Genomic DNA, 19143 nt, shown 5'->3' on the forward strand with positions numbered 1-19143 from the left:
TGAACATCTGTGGTGTGTGTGTGTGTGTGTGTGTGTGTGTGTGTGTGTGTGTCAGATGCTAAAATTGTCATTATAAATTATATTTATCTGCAGTTTTCTAAATTTCATTTAAAACAGGCTGATGTATGTTTTCTTTCCTCTTTCTTTGTCCTGATCTTTGAGTAACCCTAACAGCATTTAACACAACAAATATGACCTCCCGGGCTCCCATACTCCTCTCACATTTCCTTCCTGGCAGTTTGAAATCTTTTCTCTTTCAGACAATTTTTGGCTGCAGATCAAACGACGAGATCTGACAGATAAAGCTGCTGGTAGTAAAGGTAGCATCAGATCACAGCATGGTCACTTTTAGGTGTGTTAAACGGGATTATAGCAGATTAGCTACTTTTGGGTTGGGTCCTTTTCCTCTGATCTTTACCAAAGAAGGAGTGAAGAGCTGAGGAGGGAGAAACTAAGTTTACAGTAACAGTTCTGTTTTTAAAAAATATATAAACGCAATGATTTTTTTTTGTGAGAAAAATCATAGAAGAAAGTGTTTTTCCTGCAGAAGAAACCTGCCTCCAGCATCTCAGCTTTCGACGCAGGAAAATGGTTTTCCGGAAGACCCGTTAGGTTCTGGACGCAGAGCCAATAAGACCCAACCGAGAGCGCTTGTAAATTCCTGGTTGAGGAGGTCATTGTTTATTGGTCTTTAAGGGTTTGGCTCGTGCTTTTCCTGTCTATTTTTTTCCTTAGCGTCTCGTCTCCCTCTATTCTTTTAAAGCTGCGCAGCCTCTGCGCATTTTCACCTCCAGCCCGAACCCAGCGGACGCATCTGGCGCAGAAGGGATCAGCTTTGTAAGGTGGGTTAGTCCAGCTGCTGCTTTTATTAAGCTGCTTCAGAGACCAAGAGAAGAGTTTTCACTGAGTTTACCGTGTCCACTTTAGCTATCTTCATCCGATGGACCTTATTTTTTAGTCAGACCCAAAGGGAAATGTGCATTTTTAGCGCAACAGGTGGTGCACTCTTGGCGCAGCCTATAAACGTTTCACTCAAACTGATTCCAATCACTCTCAGGAATGTAATTTTTCCTTAATTCATTGTTTGAGGGGTGCAATGTAAAACGCTCACTTCTATTACAGCTTTGGTGATGAAAGTTGTTTTCTCGTGGATGGGCTGAAATTGAGCTTCAGTCTGACAACTTCAGCTCAAACAGGAAGCTGCATGGCTGTTGTGAAAAACTGATTTTTATTAAAAACCAAATAATGCATGCTGATAACTGTTTCATCAGGAATATGCAGAGCCTGAAGGTACTTTGTGTGGGCTACTAAAACATGCATCTCCTCCCATCTTGTTTGAGCAGCTGCCAAACCAAATGCATGATGTCATTTAAAGAACTTAATGCTATGTTTCTTTTTCTGGCACCCTCTGTGGTTCCAGTATGACTTCACCAGCCTTTGAACTCATACAGTCTTTGTACTTGAATATGTGATGGATTAACTCGGTTCAAGCTTGAGAAAGCCACTTTTAAAACAAATAGGTCCCTGCCGTAGTTTGTGCACCAATGCATGAACTAAATAAGTAACAAACATTAATTCCTTGCAGAAGACTGTTTTATTTAGTAAAGCTTCTCTGTGATGTTTTTATTGCCTATATGAGGTCTCCTTTCCATCACTGGACCTGTAGCAAGAGATCCAGCAGGCCTCAGTGCTAGCAGTTTATTCAGTCAGATGGATGCTTCTGTTCAGAAGTCTCATCCCTCTTTTTTTATTGTAAACTGAGCAGAGAGGATGAAGGAACGGAGGGTGTGCCTCAGTGCCAAAGTTGATGAAACATATGCAGCTGTGTTCTCACCAGACTCCTAAATAGGCAATGCTATCTCTCTCTCTCTCTCTCTCTCTCTCTCTCTCTCTCTCTCTCTCTCTCTCTCTCTCTCTCTCTCTCTCTCTCTCTCTCTCTCTCTCTCTCTCTCTCTCTCTCTCTCTCTCTCTCTCTCTCTCTGTGTGTGTGTGTGTGTGTGTGTGTGTGTGTGTGTGTGTGTTGAGAGAAGGCAAAACGCCTCACTGCTGTCCCCTTCAGCCACTGGAAAACTCAAGCTGAATTATGCATGAGTACTTGAGAAATACATGTGAATAAAAAAAGTCATGCATATTCACTAAAAAATAATGAAATGTTTATTGTATGGCTGCTCTCGCGGTCTGCCTGTATCTGTCCTGTCTATATGTGTCTATACTGTGCTAATTTTTAGTGCCAGAAAAACTAAAGCAATTAAATCAAATCAAATCACTTTTATTATCACGTCACATGTGCAGGTACACTGGTACTGTACATGCGAGTGAAATTCTTGTGTGCGAGCTTCACAGCAACAGAGTTGTGCAAAAATACAGTAATGTAAAAACATGTAAAATATAAAAATGGCTAATCTAAATATACAAATGAATAAAGTAAACAATAAGATAAGAGATATAAATATACAGATTATATCATGTACTTTAGTAAAATAATAATGAAACTGTGTAAATATCAAAATAACCCCCTTGCACATGCCTACATGCAATCTGAAATGTTTACTTTTCATTTTCACCAGCTGTCTCATAAAATAGTGAATTTCCTCCTGCAGACTCATTCATTTCACACCTGGGGCAAAAAGTACCTCTGAGCTGCAGCTGAACAGCCAAGCCAATCATGTTTGGTTGCTAGGGAAAACTGGAGAATTGTTAGCCAAGCAGCATCAAAGGATATATTGTTTCTGGGGTGCTGGACAAGCTAGCTAGCGTGCTACAAGGTAGCAGGATATCTACTTGAATTTTTATGTTGTGTTACTACCACATACTGGGGTAGTTGAGTATTGTGCTATGATGTGGGCATTGTTTAAACAGATGATTAATTCACACTTGAGCTGTTGGACACCGAAATCTGAGGCAGAAAAACAAACTAATGTCACAATAAAATGTGAATAATGACAAGATTTAACATGGACTGCAGTTGTTCATAAAGGTATACACAGTAGGCTTGTATATTTATTTCAGTATCATTATAGTCTAAGGGTAAATTGCTTTCTCCCGGTCAGGGATGAAGTCCTGCCCCAAGTGGAGGAGTTAAAGTATGTTGAGACCTTGTTTATGAGTGAGGGAAAGCTGGAACATGAGATCGACAGGCAGATTGGTGCTGCGTCTACAGCGGTGTTGGTGTTGTACTCATCTGTCGTGGTGAAGAGAGAGCTGAGCCAGAAGGCAACGCTCTTGATTTAACAGTCAATCTATGTTCCTACTCTCACCTATATGGTCACGAGCTTTGGGTAGTGACCGACAGAACAAGATCGCGGGTACAAGCGGCCAAAATGAATTTTCTCTGCAGGGTGGCTGGGCTCTCTCTTAGAGACAGGGTGAGAAGCTCTGTCATCCGGGAGGGGCTCGGAGTAGACCCGCTGCTCGTCCACATTGAGAGGAGCCAGTTGAGGTGGCTCGGGCGTCTGATTAGGACGCCTCCCTGATGAGGTTTTCTGGGCACGTCCAACCGGGACGAGGCCTAAAGGGAGACCCAGGACATGCTGGAGGGACTATGTCTCTCACATGGCCAGGGAACGCCTTGGGATTCTTTGGGAAGAGCTGGCTCAAATGGCTGGGGAGAGTGAAGTCTGGGCTTCTCAATTTAGGCTACTGCCCCCGCAACCCAACTCTGGATAATATATATGTGTGTGTGCGTGTGTGTTTGTATACAAAATAAATTATTAATATTATTACTATCAATAAAACATATCAGATGATGTCATTATTAAGCTATCACAGCACTTATACATATTGGTGGATCAGATTAGTCTAAATTGTTTTTACAACTAAACCTTGCTGTCACGGGTTAAATATTTAAAGTTGTCCTAAACTCTGACTGGGCTCTTGGTTGGGTTAAAGATAACAAATCTTAGGACATAGTCTCATGATTTTTAAATATGTTGATAAGAAGAGAGAACTCTAAGAATAACTTCAGGAATGAGAAATTGTGTGTGCTTTGGCCAGCAGACAGACTAAACAGCATAGCTAATGAGCACAGAGCTGTAAGTCTGTAATAAACAGCAAAAGACTGATTCAATTACAAACATGCACTTCCCAAATTCAATCTGATGGGAGAAAAAGGAAGGGGAAAGTGTTGAAAAAACGATTTCCCTCTAAGACATTTCTTCTGTTTTTGCTTTTGTTTTAATCAAACCTAAATATTTCATATCAGCAAACAGTATCAAACAAAGATAACCCAATAAAAATCCTCATTTATCAATAAAAGCTAAGCTACTTAATCAAATGTGCCTCTTTATAAAAAAGTTAATAATACCTATAGTGTTGTTTTAAGTCAACAGAGCTTTAGGTTTTGGAACTCTCCCATTGAAAACAAGGAGGACTGGTTAGCTTTATTTCCCTTAATACATCAAATGATCATTGCCAGATTTTGTTTTGACTCAGATTATTTTTAAAATATTTATATAGTTATGGAGACGATAAACATTTAGGAATGGCAAAAACCTTTAAAGGGTGTCAATACTTTTTCAGAGCACAACTGGACCACCAGTTATTATCTTTGTCCTGCAGAGAGAATAAAAGCAGTGGAGCATAAACATTACATCATAAGGTTTTATTCATCTATAAACACAAAAGTGTGACTTTTTTGTTGCACCCCTTTGTGCACTGAAAAAAGAAACCTCAGGTAACCATAACTAATTTGAACTTCATGGCATTTTCTGTCATTAATCAGATTCTGGACTTGCTTTGATTTCTTTACTGTGAAATATGGCTCTACATATCAGCAGAAAGAGTGGACTCTTTATGTTTGAGCCCCAAATTGAAGTTCACTGCAACCTATACTGAGGTGTGTGTGTGTGTGTGTGTGCGCACGCGTGTGTGTGTGTGTGTGTGCGCACGTGTGTGTGCGTGTGAGTGTGTGTGTTTGTGTGTGATGAGTCACTTTTCCCCTGACAGAGATAATGCAGCTCAGACTGTTTGCCCATGAACCAGATTTGGAGGGTGACTGAGACTCGTGGTGATCCAGGGGTGAGAGGTCACCCTGAGAAACGAGCTCATTGACACATAGACAAATCTTTGGTTGCTGCTGGCAACAACAGTGAGGTTGGCTGTTTATTTCAGTCCCCTCTTAGCGATTTGATCTCATATTGTCAGGAAGATACAGACAAGATATTTTTGTTTCTCAGGAAACTTCTAATCTGCTTGAAGAAAAAAGTTGGCTCATGGGCTGGAGGCAAGGCTTAAAATCCATGATTTGCATTTGCAGCAGTTATTTTAAAAGGTGATGATTCACTGATGGCAGGAGAAGAGAGGGTTCTTCATATTAGCTGTTATGTGCATCAGATCAGTAGATTCAGGGAGGAAGTATCATGATCTCTTTAGAATAGACTACATCAACATGTAGCACTCTGTAAACAGAAAGCTAACAATAGATGTGTTCTGATGCATAAAAGACTACTAAAAATGTGTAATCAAAGTCTTATGTTTTTGGAGGGTTCTATGGAAATGTTCTGAATTTTTTTTTATCATTTCATTTGAAAACTGTTGCTGTCCAAAAACTGCCTCAGTTGAAATGATAAGATCTTCTATGTATTACATGCCAGTCTCTTCCTGCAAAACCCATGCTACATGAAGATAATAAACATAAATTCAGACTGGATGACATAGAAAGACCTGAAACTGAAGAACAGAATGGATGAGCATAAACTATATCTGACATTAGTAAATGTGGAACAAGAGAATAATCTAATGGAAGTAATAAAACTAGGCGAATGAGAGATTCTCTGATGTAACACCGACCAGAAAGTACTCTCAGAAGGTATTTGTTGGCAGGGAGTTGTGGCGCCTTCCTGCACATTAATTAGTCTTTGTGGGTTTAGTGTAACTGGGTGACAGATTATAAAAGAGGGACAAATGTAATAGGGTGTTCTGTGGTAATGGACCAAATCAAATCCGTAATTACAACCAGATGCCCTTTTAACATGCACGCAGACACACACACACACACGCGCACACGCACGCACACACACACACACACACACACACACACACACACACACACACACACACACACACACACTTATCTTCACATCCTTTAAGACCCATTATTGAGATGACTCATGTTTTGGCTCATTTATTAAGCTGAACCTTAAACTAATACCAGCTTTAAAAATAACACAAATTAATAGCCCTCAAAATGACATGTTAAATCTGTAGGGCTCGGTATGTTGGTCCTCACAAAGTCCCAATAAGGGTGCCTCCAGCTCTTTGACCTATATATTGTGGAAATACAAGTACACACACACATACAGACACACTGAAAACTTGTTAAAAGACACATTGAACACAAAACAACACACACACACACACACACACACACACACACACACACACACACACACACACACACACACACACACACACACACACACACACACACACACAAAGGCTAACTTGCTGTTTCACTTGTTTTTGTCTGACGATGACCCTGTTTCTTTTTATTTTTACAGCAGTCAAATTTGACATTTTAATTTTTGGAATGTTTCCAAGTAGATTTACTTTTGATTTGCTGGTTTGCAGACATTTTGTGTTACTTTGCATTCATTCATGTGAAAAAGCTCCCAGTGGCAGTGACTTACTTCAACACAAAACTCCTTTTTCATTTAAAACAGAACATATATTTCTCTGCAGTAGACAAGTAGGTAAAGCAGGTGTCATTTACCTTATGTACAACTGTAGTGGTGGTAATTATGACATACAGCTTGTACAAATTGTGTGATCTAATGTAAGGACTTGAGAGTGTGTAGAGAATAAATACATGTATTTTTAGTTTTTATAATGATAAATAATTTTATTAGGTTTGTCACACCAATGTTAGCTATTTTTTATTTTTAAATATATATTTTTTAATATCTTTAACAGGACAATGCTTGTAAAATGGTGGTGCAGTGGTTAGCACTGTTGCCTCGCAGCACGAAGGTTGCAGGTTCGAAACTCGGCTGCGGCCTTTCTGCATGGAGTTGCATGTTCTCCTCATGCATGCGTGGGTTTCCTCCGGGTACTCCGGTTTCCCCCACAGATCACAACATGCCCTATAGGTTATAAATTGTAAGTCGCCGAATGAATAAACATAAACATATCTGGGTTTCACACAAAAAGATTTCTGATGCATACCACTTTTTTATAAATACAAAACATAAATCTCAGCACGAATATCAAACTGTCTCTCTGACATCTCAAAATGGATGAAATCCCACCATCTCCAACTCAACCTCTCTAAAACTGAACTGCTTGTCATCCCAGCAAAACCATCTATACAGCACAATATCTCAATCCAGAATGACTTCCTATCTCTGGCTCCTTCAAATGCAGTTCGAAATCTGGGTGTTGTGATTGATGAACACCTGACCTTTAAAGATCATGTTGCCTCTGTTGCTCGTTCATGCCGCTTTGCGCTGTATAACATACAAAAGAGCATACTATACCTAACACAACATGCCACCCAGCTCCTGGTGCAATCTACTGTCACCTCCCGCCTCGATTACTGCAATGCTCTTCTAACTGGTCTTCCAGGCTGTACTGTGAGACCTCTTCAAATGGTCCAGAACACAGCGGCGCGTCTGGTCTTCAATCAGCCAAAAAGAGCACACATCACCCCTGTTCATTGAGCTCCACTGGCTACTGCTAGCAGCATGCATCAAATTCAAATGGCTAACACTAGCATACAAAGTCCGAGATGGTACGGCTCCCATCTACCTGAGTCCTCTTGTAAAGGCTTACATCTCGGCCCGGCCGCTCCGGTCATCACAGGATTGTCGGCTAGCAGTGCGTACACCACGCTCAGGACAATCCAGACTTTTCTCATGCATCGTTCCACAAATGTGGAATGACCTTCCAAGCACTACCAGAACTGCGGCTTCCTGTTCAATTTTCAAGAAACTCCTGAAGACCCTGCTCTTCAGAGAGCATCTTCTTAACTAGCACCCTCACTGCACCGGTCCCCCCTCTCTACTGTCCACTCCTTGTTCCCTCCTCTCCATGACTGATGTCAAGTTGTTGTTGTTACTATTGTTGTTAGCCTCAAGGGCAACATGCCGATTATCACTTGTAAGTCGCTTTGGACAAAAGCGTCTGCTAAATACATAAACATAAACATAAACATAAATAAATACACACACTTATGCAATTTCTTTGTTCTCTCAGCATGCATTATTATTATTATTATTATTATTATTATTATTATTATATTTAATCTTCAATAATCTATTCCCTAAAAGACTGAAAGTCAAGGTCAAAGACCACAATAGTTTGGAATTTTGTTTTTAACAGTTGGGCTACCAACTAAAGTCTGTTTGGCTATTGAACCTTAAATTTAACATAAGTGATGATTTAGAGAAAATGTGTTCCCTTATCAGTGTAACATATTAGAATTTTCTTCATTCACATGCAAACATCTTTTCCCTGACCTATTACTGTAATCTACAAATAAATCTGATTTATACCAATAAATTCAAGTTTAAACTTGTTCATCTCTAAGGCGATCCAACATGTCACACGTGCATGTTGTAAACGTTCTAACACAACATTTCATTTCAGGCAGAGGGAGTATCTATTATCCTCAGAGGACAAAACCTTCAGGTTGTGTTTTCTCTTTTTTTAACATCTGATGTTACTGCAGTGGAATCCAATTTGTACCACTGGTACTCTAATGCATGTCCTAAAAAGGATAGGAGGGGTGAAGGTTGGATTTGGATGTGGGGTCAGAGGCTTTGTGTGGGTCACAGAAGGGTATATACAGGCCTCCGTAACTACATGATGCTCGTGGTTTTCTCGGTTTTACCCAGTGTGGATGTTACAGCTCTGATCTTTGCCGCCTGACTGAAACCAATCATGACTTTCTACAAACACTCAGGTAAAATTACACAAAGGTACTCAGATTTAGTAAATTGCTCGATGTAATAACAGATCTAATGTGTAATTTTCTCATCCTTCTAAATGACTTATTCAGGTTTATTTAAAAAAAAAAAGTTCAGTCTTCCGTTTGATCATTAAAAAATATGTAAACTCAAAAACATACAGATTTTATCTTCACTTAATCAGTTAAGTTTCCTCATGTCGGTACGGCCTACCCTTCTACATGTTAGTTTTTACCTCTTAAAAGTTGATTTTAACATCTATAATATTCTTAACAGATTGTAAGGCAGGGCAGCATTATACACAGAGGACAAATAAACTTCTTTGGAGAGTCAGGGAAATAATTAAAAAAGACAGAAAAATGGTATTTAAAAATACATTAAAAGTAATTTTATTTGGTTTTACATAAAAAAAACATTATGTAGCAATTTAAAAAGAACCAGACTAAGAATTAACAAATGAAAGCAATATTAATGCATCTCAGATTTTTCTTTCTTATACTCATTATTATGTAAAACTGTGACATTGTGGAGCTCCTTGAATTATGATTTTTGATAGAAAGATGTGACAGTTATTTATTTATTTAAGAGCATCATCTGAACTCAATTTTATTTTCTGTATCTTTTGATGTCTGATGAAATAGAAACAATCATTCTTACAAATTGACTCACTGAACAGAACGAATCCCTCTCTAATTGCATGTTTGTATGTAGCACTGCATTTTACTCCCAGTTCTCAGTTTCTGCATTTTATTCAATATGATTTGAGCATTTTATAAATGGAGTGATATAGCTAGGGGCTATAATTGAAGAGAAATTTCATACTTACAATTTATTTATTTATTTATTTATTTATTTATTGCATTACTGAGTTACACGTGGGTTTAATCCAATCCTTGTTCACTGGAAAATATTAGAAACCTTAAGAATTGTTAAGATACATTAGCCAACAAATATTATATAGTTATGTTTATTATGATGTAGTCCAACATAAGAGGCCTAAAAGTGAGTAAACTGTGAGGATTTGTTACCTTTTTATTAGTAATATTTTAGTTCTTTGTCGAATAAACCAGAAGAGAGTTTATGATCAGTATTTAAATCATAGTGTCATTAAAAGAGTGGAAATGTGTGATCTAACAGCTGGAGATCTCATTTGAGAATTATCACTTGGTTCACGTTGAAAGACATAAATCATTGTGCTCTCTCTCTCTCTCTCTCTCTCTCTCTCTCTCTCTCTCTCTCTCTCTCTCTCTCTCTCTCTCTCTCTCTCTCTCTCTCTCTCTCTCTCTCTCTCTCTCTCTCTCTCTCTCTCTCTCTCTCTCTCTCTCTCTCTCTCTCTCTCTCTCTCTCTCTCTCTCTCTCTCTCGCTTTAGAAATTTGTTGTTTTCATGATCTCTCTCTCTCTCTCTCTCTCTCTCTCTCTGTAGCTTTAGAAATTTGTTGTTTTCATGATCAGTGTGACACAACAAGACGGAGAACAATGTAGCAGTCTGGGTCAGACAGTCTCAAACTGGTCCCGCTGCGACCTTTCCTAGTGTTGAGGACTTTTCCACAGTGAGACACAGAGATATAATCCTCAGTGCATGCCGTATCGATCGCCTGTTTGACAGCTGCTCCACTGTTTGGAACTAAAGATTAAAGTTCTGGACGGGAGTCAGCCGAAGCCACAATAGGTTTGCCCCAGCAGTCATCACCCTGAGGAGGATCAGTGCTCTTTAAAGAGGGTCAAAGTTAAAATAGGCTCATAGGCCAACTGGGCTCAGTGGAAGCTGCTGTGATGTGACGAGCTGGTATTGGACAGACAGGGAGGGGTTTTCCTATTGCCTGTGTGTGTGTGTGTGTGTGTGTGTGTGTGTGGGTGGGTGGGTGGGTGTTTTGGTTCTTATCCTCAAAGCACAGCTGCTCTCCAAGTTATATCCATCCACACACAACAGAAGCAAATACCACACTGCAGGAGGTTGTTTACTACATCACACTTAAATAGCCACAGCCTGCCTTACACAAATATTTTCATGTCCCTATGGTTACAAGGACAAAATGTCATTCCACCCATCGTTTCCTCCTTTGCTGCTGTTGTTACCGATTAGATTAAAATATCTGTGGCACTGCTTGTGTGCTGTTCAGCTGTCAGTTGAGGCTTCATAAACAACTTTTTAAGTCTGCACACAAGTGATATGTTAAAACACCCACTGTCTCTGGACATAATTCGTTACTGAAATCCGACTTTTAATAAAAGGTCTGATTTGGAGTTCAGACAAAAGACTGTGTGGCAAGGCTCCAGGGCTAGAGTTCACCCACTAGCTTTTCAGGGCCAGTCTGATAAAAAGTCTGCAGGACAGACAACAAGCAGCCATCTGTGTGCTGCAGTTTCACCTCTCTCACACTTGTCTCATGGGTTTGGTATGCTGCTGTAACAGCCGGATCTAGCCGCGTCTTTATGGGAGAACGTGGAAAAACAGATGTTCTTCTTTAAAAATCCTGTTTCTGAGTTGGTTTTAGAGCAAGGAGCTCGGATAAGTAAGCGTTCCTTTATTGAGTACAGAGTTAAAGTCTTAATCAGCTTTAAATTCTTTATAATTTACTTCCAAGCACCAAAGTGGTATTTCAAAGTTGCCTTGATCAGTAGTTATTCAGGCTTTCAAGTTGTTTTTCTGAGGATTTTGAAAGTTTTTTCTGTTCGGTACCTGACCATTTTCAGAGGATTGCTTTTTCATGTCGACACTCCACTCTGATCTATGAACCCTATTTAGTATCTGAAGACCCCTGAACTCAAAGGTTGAACCAGACAACGTATAGGCTCCACTTACACCTGTTCACGCAGAAGGGTCAATACACTAGTCAGCTGCTCAAAAGCTGCTTTGTTTCTCTTTTATAGGTGGGTGCTGATGGTATACTTGCACACAAGCATATATACAGCATGATTCTTTACTCTGCCACTTGTTGGAATAATGTCATTAAAATATAATAATTCTAATTCATCATGATAATATTTGTCAAATACATGTTTCCAAATTAAACATGTGTTTTCTACCTGAGTGGACATGTAAAAGACTCTTTAAATTTTTAATATAAAATTTAAATTGAAGGGTTATTTTTCGTTTGGCTCTTTCCTGGTTTTCAATTCTGTTCATTAAAATTTTAAGTGTCTTCTTTTGTGTCCCACTTGTCCACTTTGGTAACTTTCAGGCTTAAACCGCAAAACATGTCATCAGGTAGCAAGACAACAAAAAAGTGAAAAATCAAAACGAATGAAAACCTCCACAATTAAATTAAATAAATGTAATTCAAAATTAAAGAAAATTAAGAAAATGTTACTTTTTGAACTATAAAAAAAGGAGTGATTTTAAAACTTTTACGCAGGAATGAATGTATAAATTTTATTTCCGTTTGTACCAAATTATAATTTCGTTTTTCATACTGTTCTTGTCTATGTTTACTATGCACTTTTTCTATAGAAGCAAACAGTATTTATCCCAACACTTATTCAGATCATCTTTTTTTTTTGTGGATTAAATCTTTATTTGGAATGAACATATATCAATAAACAAGACAAGATGTAAATGACATAAGAACAGTCATTCCAATCCCCCCCCCTCCCCCTCCCAATTGAATCCAAGATGAGTAGTGGATGGCAAGAGCATCCCATCCCTCATAGAGGAGTATCAGTAGTAGATAATCTTGTTGTAAAAGACAACACTACCCCCTCTGGTGGTCAAATGGTAACATGACATCAGAGAGGATGAACAGAAGATCGTTACGATCCGTGACTCTGTTGTCTCTTCAGGTCCCAGGAGTTACCTCACCTCCACCATGACGGATCGCTTCGACTGCTACTACTGCCGTGACAACCTGCACGGCAAGAAGTATGTGAAGAAGGATGAGAAGCACGTGTGCACCAAGTGCTTTGATAAACTCTGTGCCAACACCTGTGCAGAATGCAGGCGCCCTATTGGTGCAGACTCCAAGGTGAAAAAAAAGAATAAAGTTCTATATGAACAGAAATGTGCATTAAATATTTTACATGCCCACCTTAGGTCTCTTCATCAAGACTCTGGTGTTGGCATCCACAGCGTCTCTGGATTCATGGAATCACTGCTTTAATGTTAACCCTCCACTTCTATGGGTTTAGGAGCTGCATCATAAGAACCGCTACTGGCACGAGGACTGTTTCCGCTGCGCCAAGTGCTACAAGCCCCTGGCCAGTGAGCCGTTCAGCGCTCGGGATGATGGGAAGATTATGTGTGGCAAGTGTGGCTCCAGGGAGGACGGAAACCGCTGTCAGGGCTGCTACAAGGTGGTGATGCCAGGTAGGTCTGTTAGTACTTTTAGTTTGGGTTTTTCAAGGTCCTGACATCAACAATATTTGGTATCTTTACATAAAGAGGAATTCACACTCTCTAATAGTCAGTCCCGTGAACCTTTCTGTGGTTTTTGTGTGTTGTTTTCAGGGTCCCAGAACGTGGAGTACAAGAGCAAGGTGTGGCACGAGGAATGCTTCACCTGCTTCGAATGCAAGAAGCCGATCCGCACACAGAGTTTTCTGACTAAAGGGGATGACATCTACTGCTCTCCATGCCATGAAAATAAATTTGCCAAGAAGTGCTTCCACTGCAAGCAGGTAAAAATACCGACCCTGCCTGCTGTTTGGTCATGTTTTCTTCTTTTAGCCTTCGTAGCTTCTGTAGAAAGTCTTGTTTGATTTTAATGATCTGCGTGTCTCTTTATCAAGCCCATCACCTCTGGAGGGATCAGCTACCAGGACCAGCCCTGGCACTCTGAGTGTTTTAAGTGCCAAACCTGCCGTAAACCTCTGGCTGGAACTCGCTTCACCTCCCATGAGAACCACGTTTACTGTGTGGACTGCTACAAGAGCGATGTGGCCAAGAAGTGCAACGGCTGCAAGAACCCGATCACAGGTCAGATGTTGCAGATGACTGGCTTAATCCTGAGTCTAGGTGCAGGGTGGCATGCTGCTGCTGCCGAGTTTATTTAAGAAGCAAAAACAAATGTAAACACTTTAAATTTACCCAAACTAAAGCAAGTAAAGCAATCACTCCAAATATGAACATGTCAATGTGTTAACAACTAGTGCGGTACTATATTATTGGTAGTTATTGCATTAAAGTATAAAATTGGAAATTATCTTTATACATCAAATTCTTCAGCAACGTCTCCTCTCACTTAAAATGTAAAAAATCAGAGATCAGACGTTTAGTGAGATGTTTTTTGTTTAGCACAACTTGCCTGACTTAAATTGAAGTAGTAATTATATTTTGTATAATTAATGATTAAAGTTTAAGTATGGATGACAGGAGAGATGTGATGCAAGGGGGGCGTTTTAATACCAAGTGTGTCTTTGTTATGTTAGTCACCTAAAATTTATTTTTTTCTTTTTTAACAAGGGGGGACCTGCACATATTGGTATTGGATTACATCAGATTTGGAAATTACAAGGTAGATTATATAGGTATAACAGGGATCAGTAAAAAATTATTGAAAAACACTATCGAACCATTAGCTACCAACTCTACAGTCTTTGTCTTCCTTCCAGGAGTAACTACAGGGAGTGCAGAATTATTAGGCAAAAGAGTATTTTGTCCACATCATCCTCTTCATGCATGTTGTCTTACTCCAAGCTGTATAGGCTCGAAAGCCTACTACCAATTAAGCATATTAGGTGATGTGCATCTCTGTAATGAGAAGGGGTGTGGTCTAATGACATCAACACCCTATATCAGGTGCGCATAATTATTAGGCAACTTCCTTTCCTTTGGCAAAATGGGTCAAAAGAAGGACTTGTCAGGCTCATAAAGGTAAAAAAAATAGTGAGATATCTTGCAGAGGGATGCAGCAGTCTTAAAATTGCAAAGCTTCTGAAGCGTGATCATCGAACAATCAAGCGTTTCATTCAAAATAGTCAACAGGGTCGTAAGAAGCGTGTGGACAAACCAAGGTGCAAAATAACTGCCCATGAACTGACAAAAGTCAAGCGTGCAGCTGCAAAGATGCCACTTGCCACCAGTTTGGCCATATTTCAGAGCTGCAACATCACTGGAGTGCCCAAAAGCACAAGGTGTGCAATACTCAGAGACATGGCCAAGGTAAGAAAGGCTGAACGACGACCACCACTGAACAAGACACACAAGCTGAAATGTCAAGACTGGGCCAAGAAATATCTCAAGACTGATTTTTCTAAGGTTTTATGGACTGATGAAATGAGAGTGAGTCTTGATGGGCCAGATGGATGGGCCCGTGGCTGGATTGGTAAAGGGCAGAGAGCTCCAGTCCGACTCAGACGCCAGCAAGGTGGAGGTGGAGTACTGGTTTGGGCTGGTATCATCAAAGATGAGCTTGTGGGGCCTTTTCAGGTTGAGGATGGAGTCAAGCTCAACTCCCAGTCCTACTGCCAGTTTCTGGAAGACACCTTCTTCAAGCAGTGGTACAGGAAGAAGTCTGCATCCTTCAAGAAAAACATGATTTTCATGCAGGACAATGCTCCATCACATGCGTCCAAGTACTCCACAGCGTGGCTGGCAAGAAAGGGTATAAAAGAAGAAAAACTAATGACATGGCCTCCTTGTTCACCTGATCTGAACCCCATTGAGAACCTGTGGTCCATCATCAAATGTGCGATTTACAAGGAGGGAAAACAGTACACCTCTCTGAACAGTGTCTGGGAGGCTGTGGTTGCTGCTGCACACAATGTTGATGGTGAACAGATCAAAACACTGACAGAATCCATGGATGGCAGGCTTTTGAGTGTCCTTGCAAAGAAAGGCGGCTATATTGGTCGCTGATTTGTTTTTGTATTGTTTTTGAATGTCAGAAATGTATATTTGTGAATGTGGAGATGTTATATTGGTTTCACTGGTAAAAATAAATAATTGAAATGGGTATATATTTATGTTTTGTTAAGTTGCCTAATAATTATGTACAGTAAGTCACCTGCACACACAGATATCCCCCTAAAATAGCTAAAACTAAAAACAAACTAAAAACTACCCAACACATTCAGCTTTGATATTAATGAGTTGTTTGGGTTCATTGAGAACATGGTTGTTGTTCAAAAATAAAATTATTCCTCAAAAATACAACTTGCCTAATAATTCTGCACTCCCTGTATGGAAAATGCATGAAATCTTTACTTTCCATGATTATTTTAAATCTGACAGAACATGTACCACTTTCCCCCAACAGGTCCCTTCACAGGCAGCGGTTTATTTTATAATTGCACTGCCTCAGTTAAATATTTTTGTTATTTTTATTATTTTCTTCTTATGGCTTGCTGAAGCCAATAAATCCCCCCTAGGTGGTCAAAAATAGAATTTGATTGAGAAGTTTTTTTACATTGAATCTAAAAATGACCCAGCTTTAATTGTTTTGTAATCCCTATTAAACTATGAAAACTGTAAAATACAACAGTATCCCTTTAACAAAGCACTGAGAAATGCTGATCATTTAAGAAAACGATTTGTTTAATAAACCAGTTGGTGTAAAAGAAAAATCCCCTCTATAATATTAAATGCATTCTCCTAAAGCAACAGATCTAAATATGTGAGGATATAAAGTCCCAAGGTTATTCTCATAACAGCGCAGCAGCAGCTCAGGTGGTAGAGCGGGCTGCCTCATGATCAGGGGGTCATGGGTTTGATTCCAGCTTCCGCCAGGGGTGTTCTGCTGTTGTGTCCTTGGGCAAAACACTTCATCCAACTTGCCTGTGTTGGTGGTGGTCAGAGGGGTCGACGGCACCAAATGGCAGCCTCGCCTCTGTCAGACCGCCCCAGGGCGGCTGTGGCTACAAAGTAGCTTACCATCACTAACAGTGTGTGAATGTGAGAGTGCGTGAAAGCGTCTTTGAGTGTCCTGAAAAGCGCTATATAAGTTCTATGATTATTATTAATATAACAAAACTTGGGTCTGACTTCAAACTGGGACACTAAAATCACCCTTTTGTCTGTGCAGGATTTGGCCATGGAACCAATGTGGTGAACTATGAGGGATTATCCTGGCATGAGTATTGCTTCAACTGCAAGAAATGCTCTCTCTCCCTGGCCAACAAGCGCTTTGTCATCAACGGAGATCACATCTACTGCCCCGACTGTGCTAAAAAGCTGTAAACGACACAATCGGTTGTAAAAGGAATCGCACTACGCATTCTCTAAGAGTTGCTTTGTTTTGAAGTTCTAGAAGACATTTTTAAAAGACCTGGATTTGCATGCATGCCAGTGGTCAGTTTTGTGGAACTGTTACAAGGAAATATTAACTTAGTGCACAGGCTGCAACTATATCATTATCAAGTGTTAATCTCTAACAAGGCAGAATTTCTGGGATTGATGTTTCGGTTTAATCTGTACCAGGGTTCTGGGACTCAAAAGTCCCATTAGAGCCTTACTGGGACCTTCCCAAGAGTAAATGCATTTTTTGCTTCATGCCTGCTGCTGCATAAACACACCAGCTTTGAGAGATTATCTGTCACATCTCTGAATGCTATTAAAAAGAATCAAGAGTGAATTACAAATACACACAAATTCTTTTGTTTGATGCTGCAAAATAAACCAAGTGTGTATTCAGAATGAGACATCTGAAAGAAACTGAATCATGACAAAAGGATGTTTTTGCAAGACTTTATTGTTTTAACAGTCTGTATCATATCTTAGATATATTTACAGTAAAGATATTATTTATAGACAGGGCAGGGGACTTTGATGCCGAATCTTTACAGAGTCCCTGTTTGGGTGACTGATTGTCGAGGCCAAGGTAAGGACACTCTTTAGTTTCAACTGTAATGCAATAAAACACTGGATCTCTATCTAAGGCACTGAGCTATCTGGAGTCAAATCTGAGGGTGAAAAAGCTACCAGTTCTGTTGTTAAACCCAAAATATGCAGCAGGACATGAAAAACAATCTGTTCAAGCAGCAACTAGACCAGCTCCCCAACAGGAGCAACATATGAGTGGAACAGGAGGGGTTTCAGAGGGGAGGGTTTGAGTCAACGTAATAAAAGCTAAAACTACAATAACAGAACGAAAATAAGTCACAGGTCCATGGGCTTCTATACTCCTTTCTACAAATATCACAGATCTTCTAGTTCGTCTGTACAGTAAAGCTTCTCCTCAGTAACAATTCATCTTTGATAGTGCAGATTCTCACCGTTTCATAAAGGAATAATATATGAAAGCAGAACGCAGTTGGCTCTGTGTGTTAAATAATGAAAGTCACTGAGCTTATTAATCAAAGCCGGGATAATTTAGGCCCAGCTTATTTTTGTTACCCCACAGAGAACAAGGCAGACAGCAACAACCCCAAACATCACCATAGTTGTGACTATTCACACCACCGTTCAAAGACAACTAGGAGACTGATCCAAAAAAGAAAAGAAAATCAAGAGCGACCCACTCCTTCCGTTGGGTGAACATGGTTTTCCGACTACAGTAGAACAGCTGAAACCTGAGCTGATGGTCGTTTACTCCTAATTATTTTACACATAAACACATTTAAATGATATTAAAAGCACCGTGAGGTTCCACAGCTTCTTCGGTCAACCGGCTCTTGTAGCAAACTGTTATTTTTTTATGCGCCTCATTTTTGTTAGATATTGATTCCCACTTGGGTTTTTTTTTCATTAGAGCAAGCTGCAAGCTTTGCAAGTTCCAGAATAAAATGCAGAAGCCCAGCAAACCTGTAAGCAGACATCACTCAACCTGAAACCCAATTCATAAACTTCATTTTCCCCAGCCTGAGCCACTCCATCCTAAACATGGCTTAAACGGCCTAATACTGATTAAATACACAACATTATAACATTTATATTCACGTAGAAATGTATTTTACATCAACAAGCAACCCTTTTCTATACTACAAAAGCTGAAATGCATTTTGTCAGACGTAGCAGCTAAGGTGACGACCGGAGTTAGTGGGAAGGAAGCCACGCCAGCATAAAGAAGGAACCCGTCTCAGGAGCAACTACGGCTGAAACTAGATCCACCCATGTTCAATGAGTTTGTTACATAGATGCTGAATATGACAATAAAGTCAAACACGACTTGGATGTTAGTGAGCGTTATTTCTACTTACGTGTGTAAATTAAAACAAGATGAATCTAAACCAAATGTGAATCCTAGACCACAGCGCTGGAACTGTGGCTCGAGTTGAACCTTTCAGCTTTGTGTTTGTGACGCCATCTAGTGGCCAGATAAGGAAAAGCAGGACAGCAGGAGAAAGTTTGGGAAGTCGTCATCAACA

The 19143-nt window shown here is 39.8% G+C and overlaps 1 protein-coding gene across 2 annotated transcripts; it reads left to right on the forward strand.

Annotated features, from left to right (window-relative positions):
* The first annotated feature begins 638 nt into the window (after positions 1-638).
* fhl1a (four and a half LIM domains 1a) lies at positions 639-17418 on the forward strand. Of its 2 annotated transcripts, none has more exons than XM_054739242.2 (6): positions 639-842; positions 12685-12866; positions 13030-13207; positions 13349-13518; positions 13630-13816; positions 16863-17418. In XM_054739242.2, the coding sequence occupies exons 2-6, from the start codon at positions 12711-12713 to the stop codon at positions 17015-17017; spliced, it is 846 nt and encodes a 281-aa protein (XP_054595217.2). In that variant the 5' UTR covers positions 639-842; positions 12685-12710; the 3' UTR covers positions 17018-17418. The 2 variants fall into 2 exon arrangements, with proteins under 2 accessions (XP_054595217.2, XP_070406730.1); XM_070550629.1 differs by lacking the exon at positions 639-842 and adding an exon at positions 8653-8899.
* The last annotated feature ends 1725 nt before the right edge of the window (positions 17419-19143 follow it).

This window comes from Nothobranchius furzeri, chromosome 1, assembly GCF_043380555.1.
Source record: "Nothobranchius furzeri strain GRZ-AD chromosome 1, NfurGRZ-RIMD1, whole genome shotgun sequence".
NCBI lineage: Eukaryota > Metazoa > Chordata > Actinopteri > Cyprinodontiformes > Nothobranchiidae > Nothobranchius > Nothobranchius furzeri.

Excerpts from the sequence above, each read along its gene's own strand:
- fhl1a (XM_070550629.1), top strand. The coding sequence starts at position 8,878 with ATGACTTTCTACAAACACTCAG. Across the intron at positions 13,208-13,348 it reads CTACAAGGTGGTGATGCCAG|GGTCCCAGAACGTGGAGTAC; the intron begins GTAGGTCTGTTA and ends TGTTGTTTTCAG. Across the intron at positions 13,817-16,862 it reads CTGCAAGAACCCGATCACAG|GATTTGGCCATGGAACCAAT; the intron begins GTCAGATGTTGC and ends TTGTCTGTGCAG.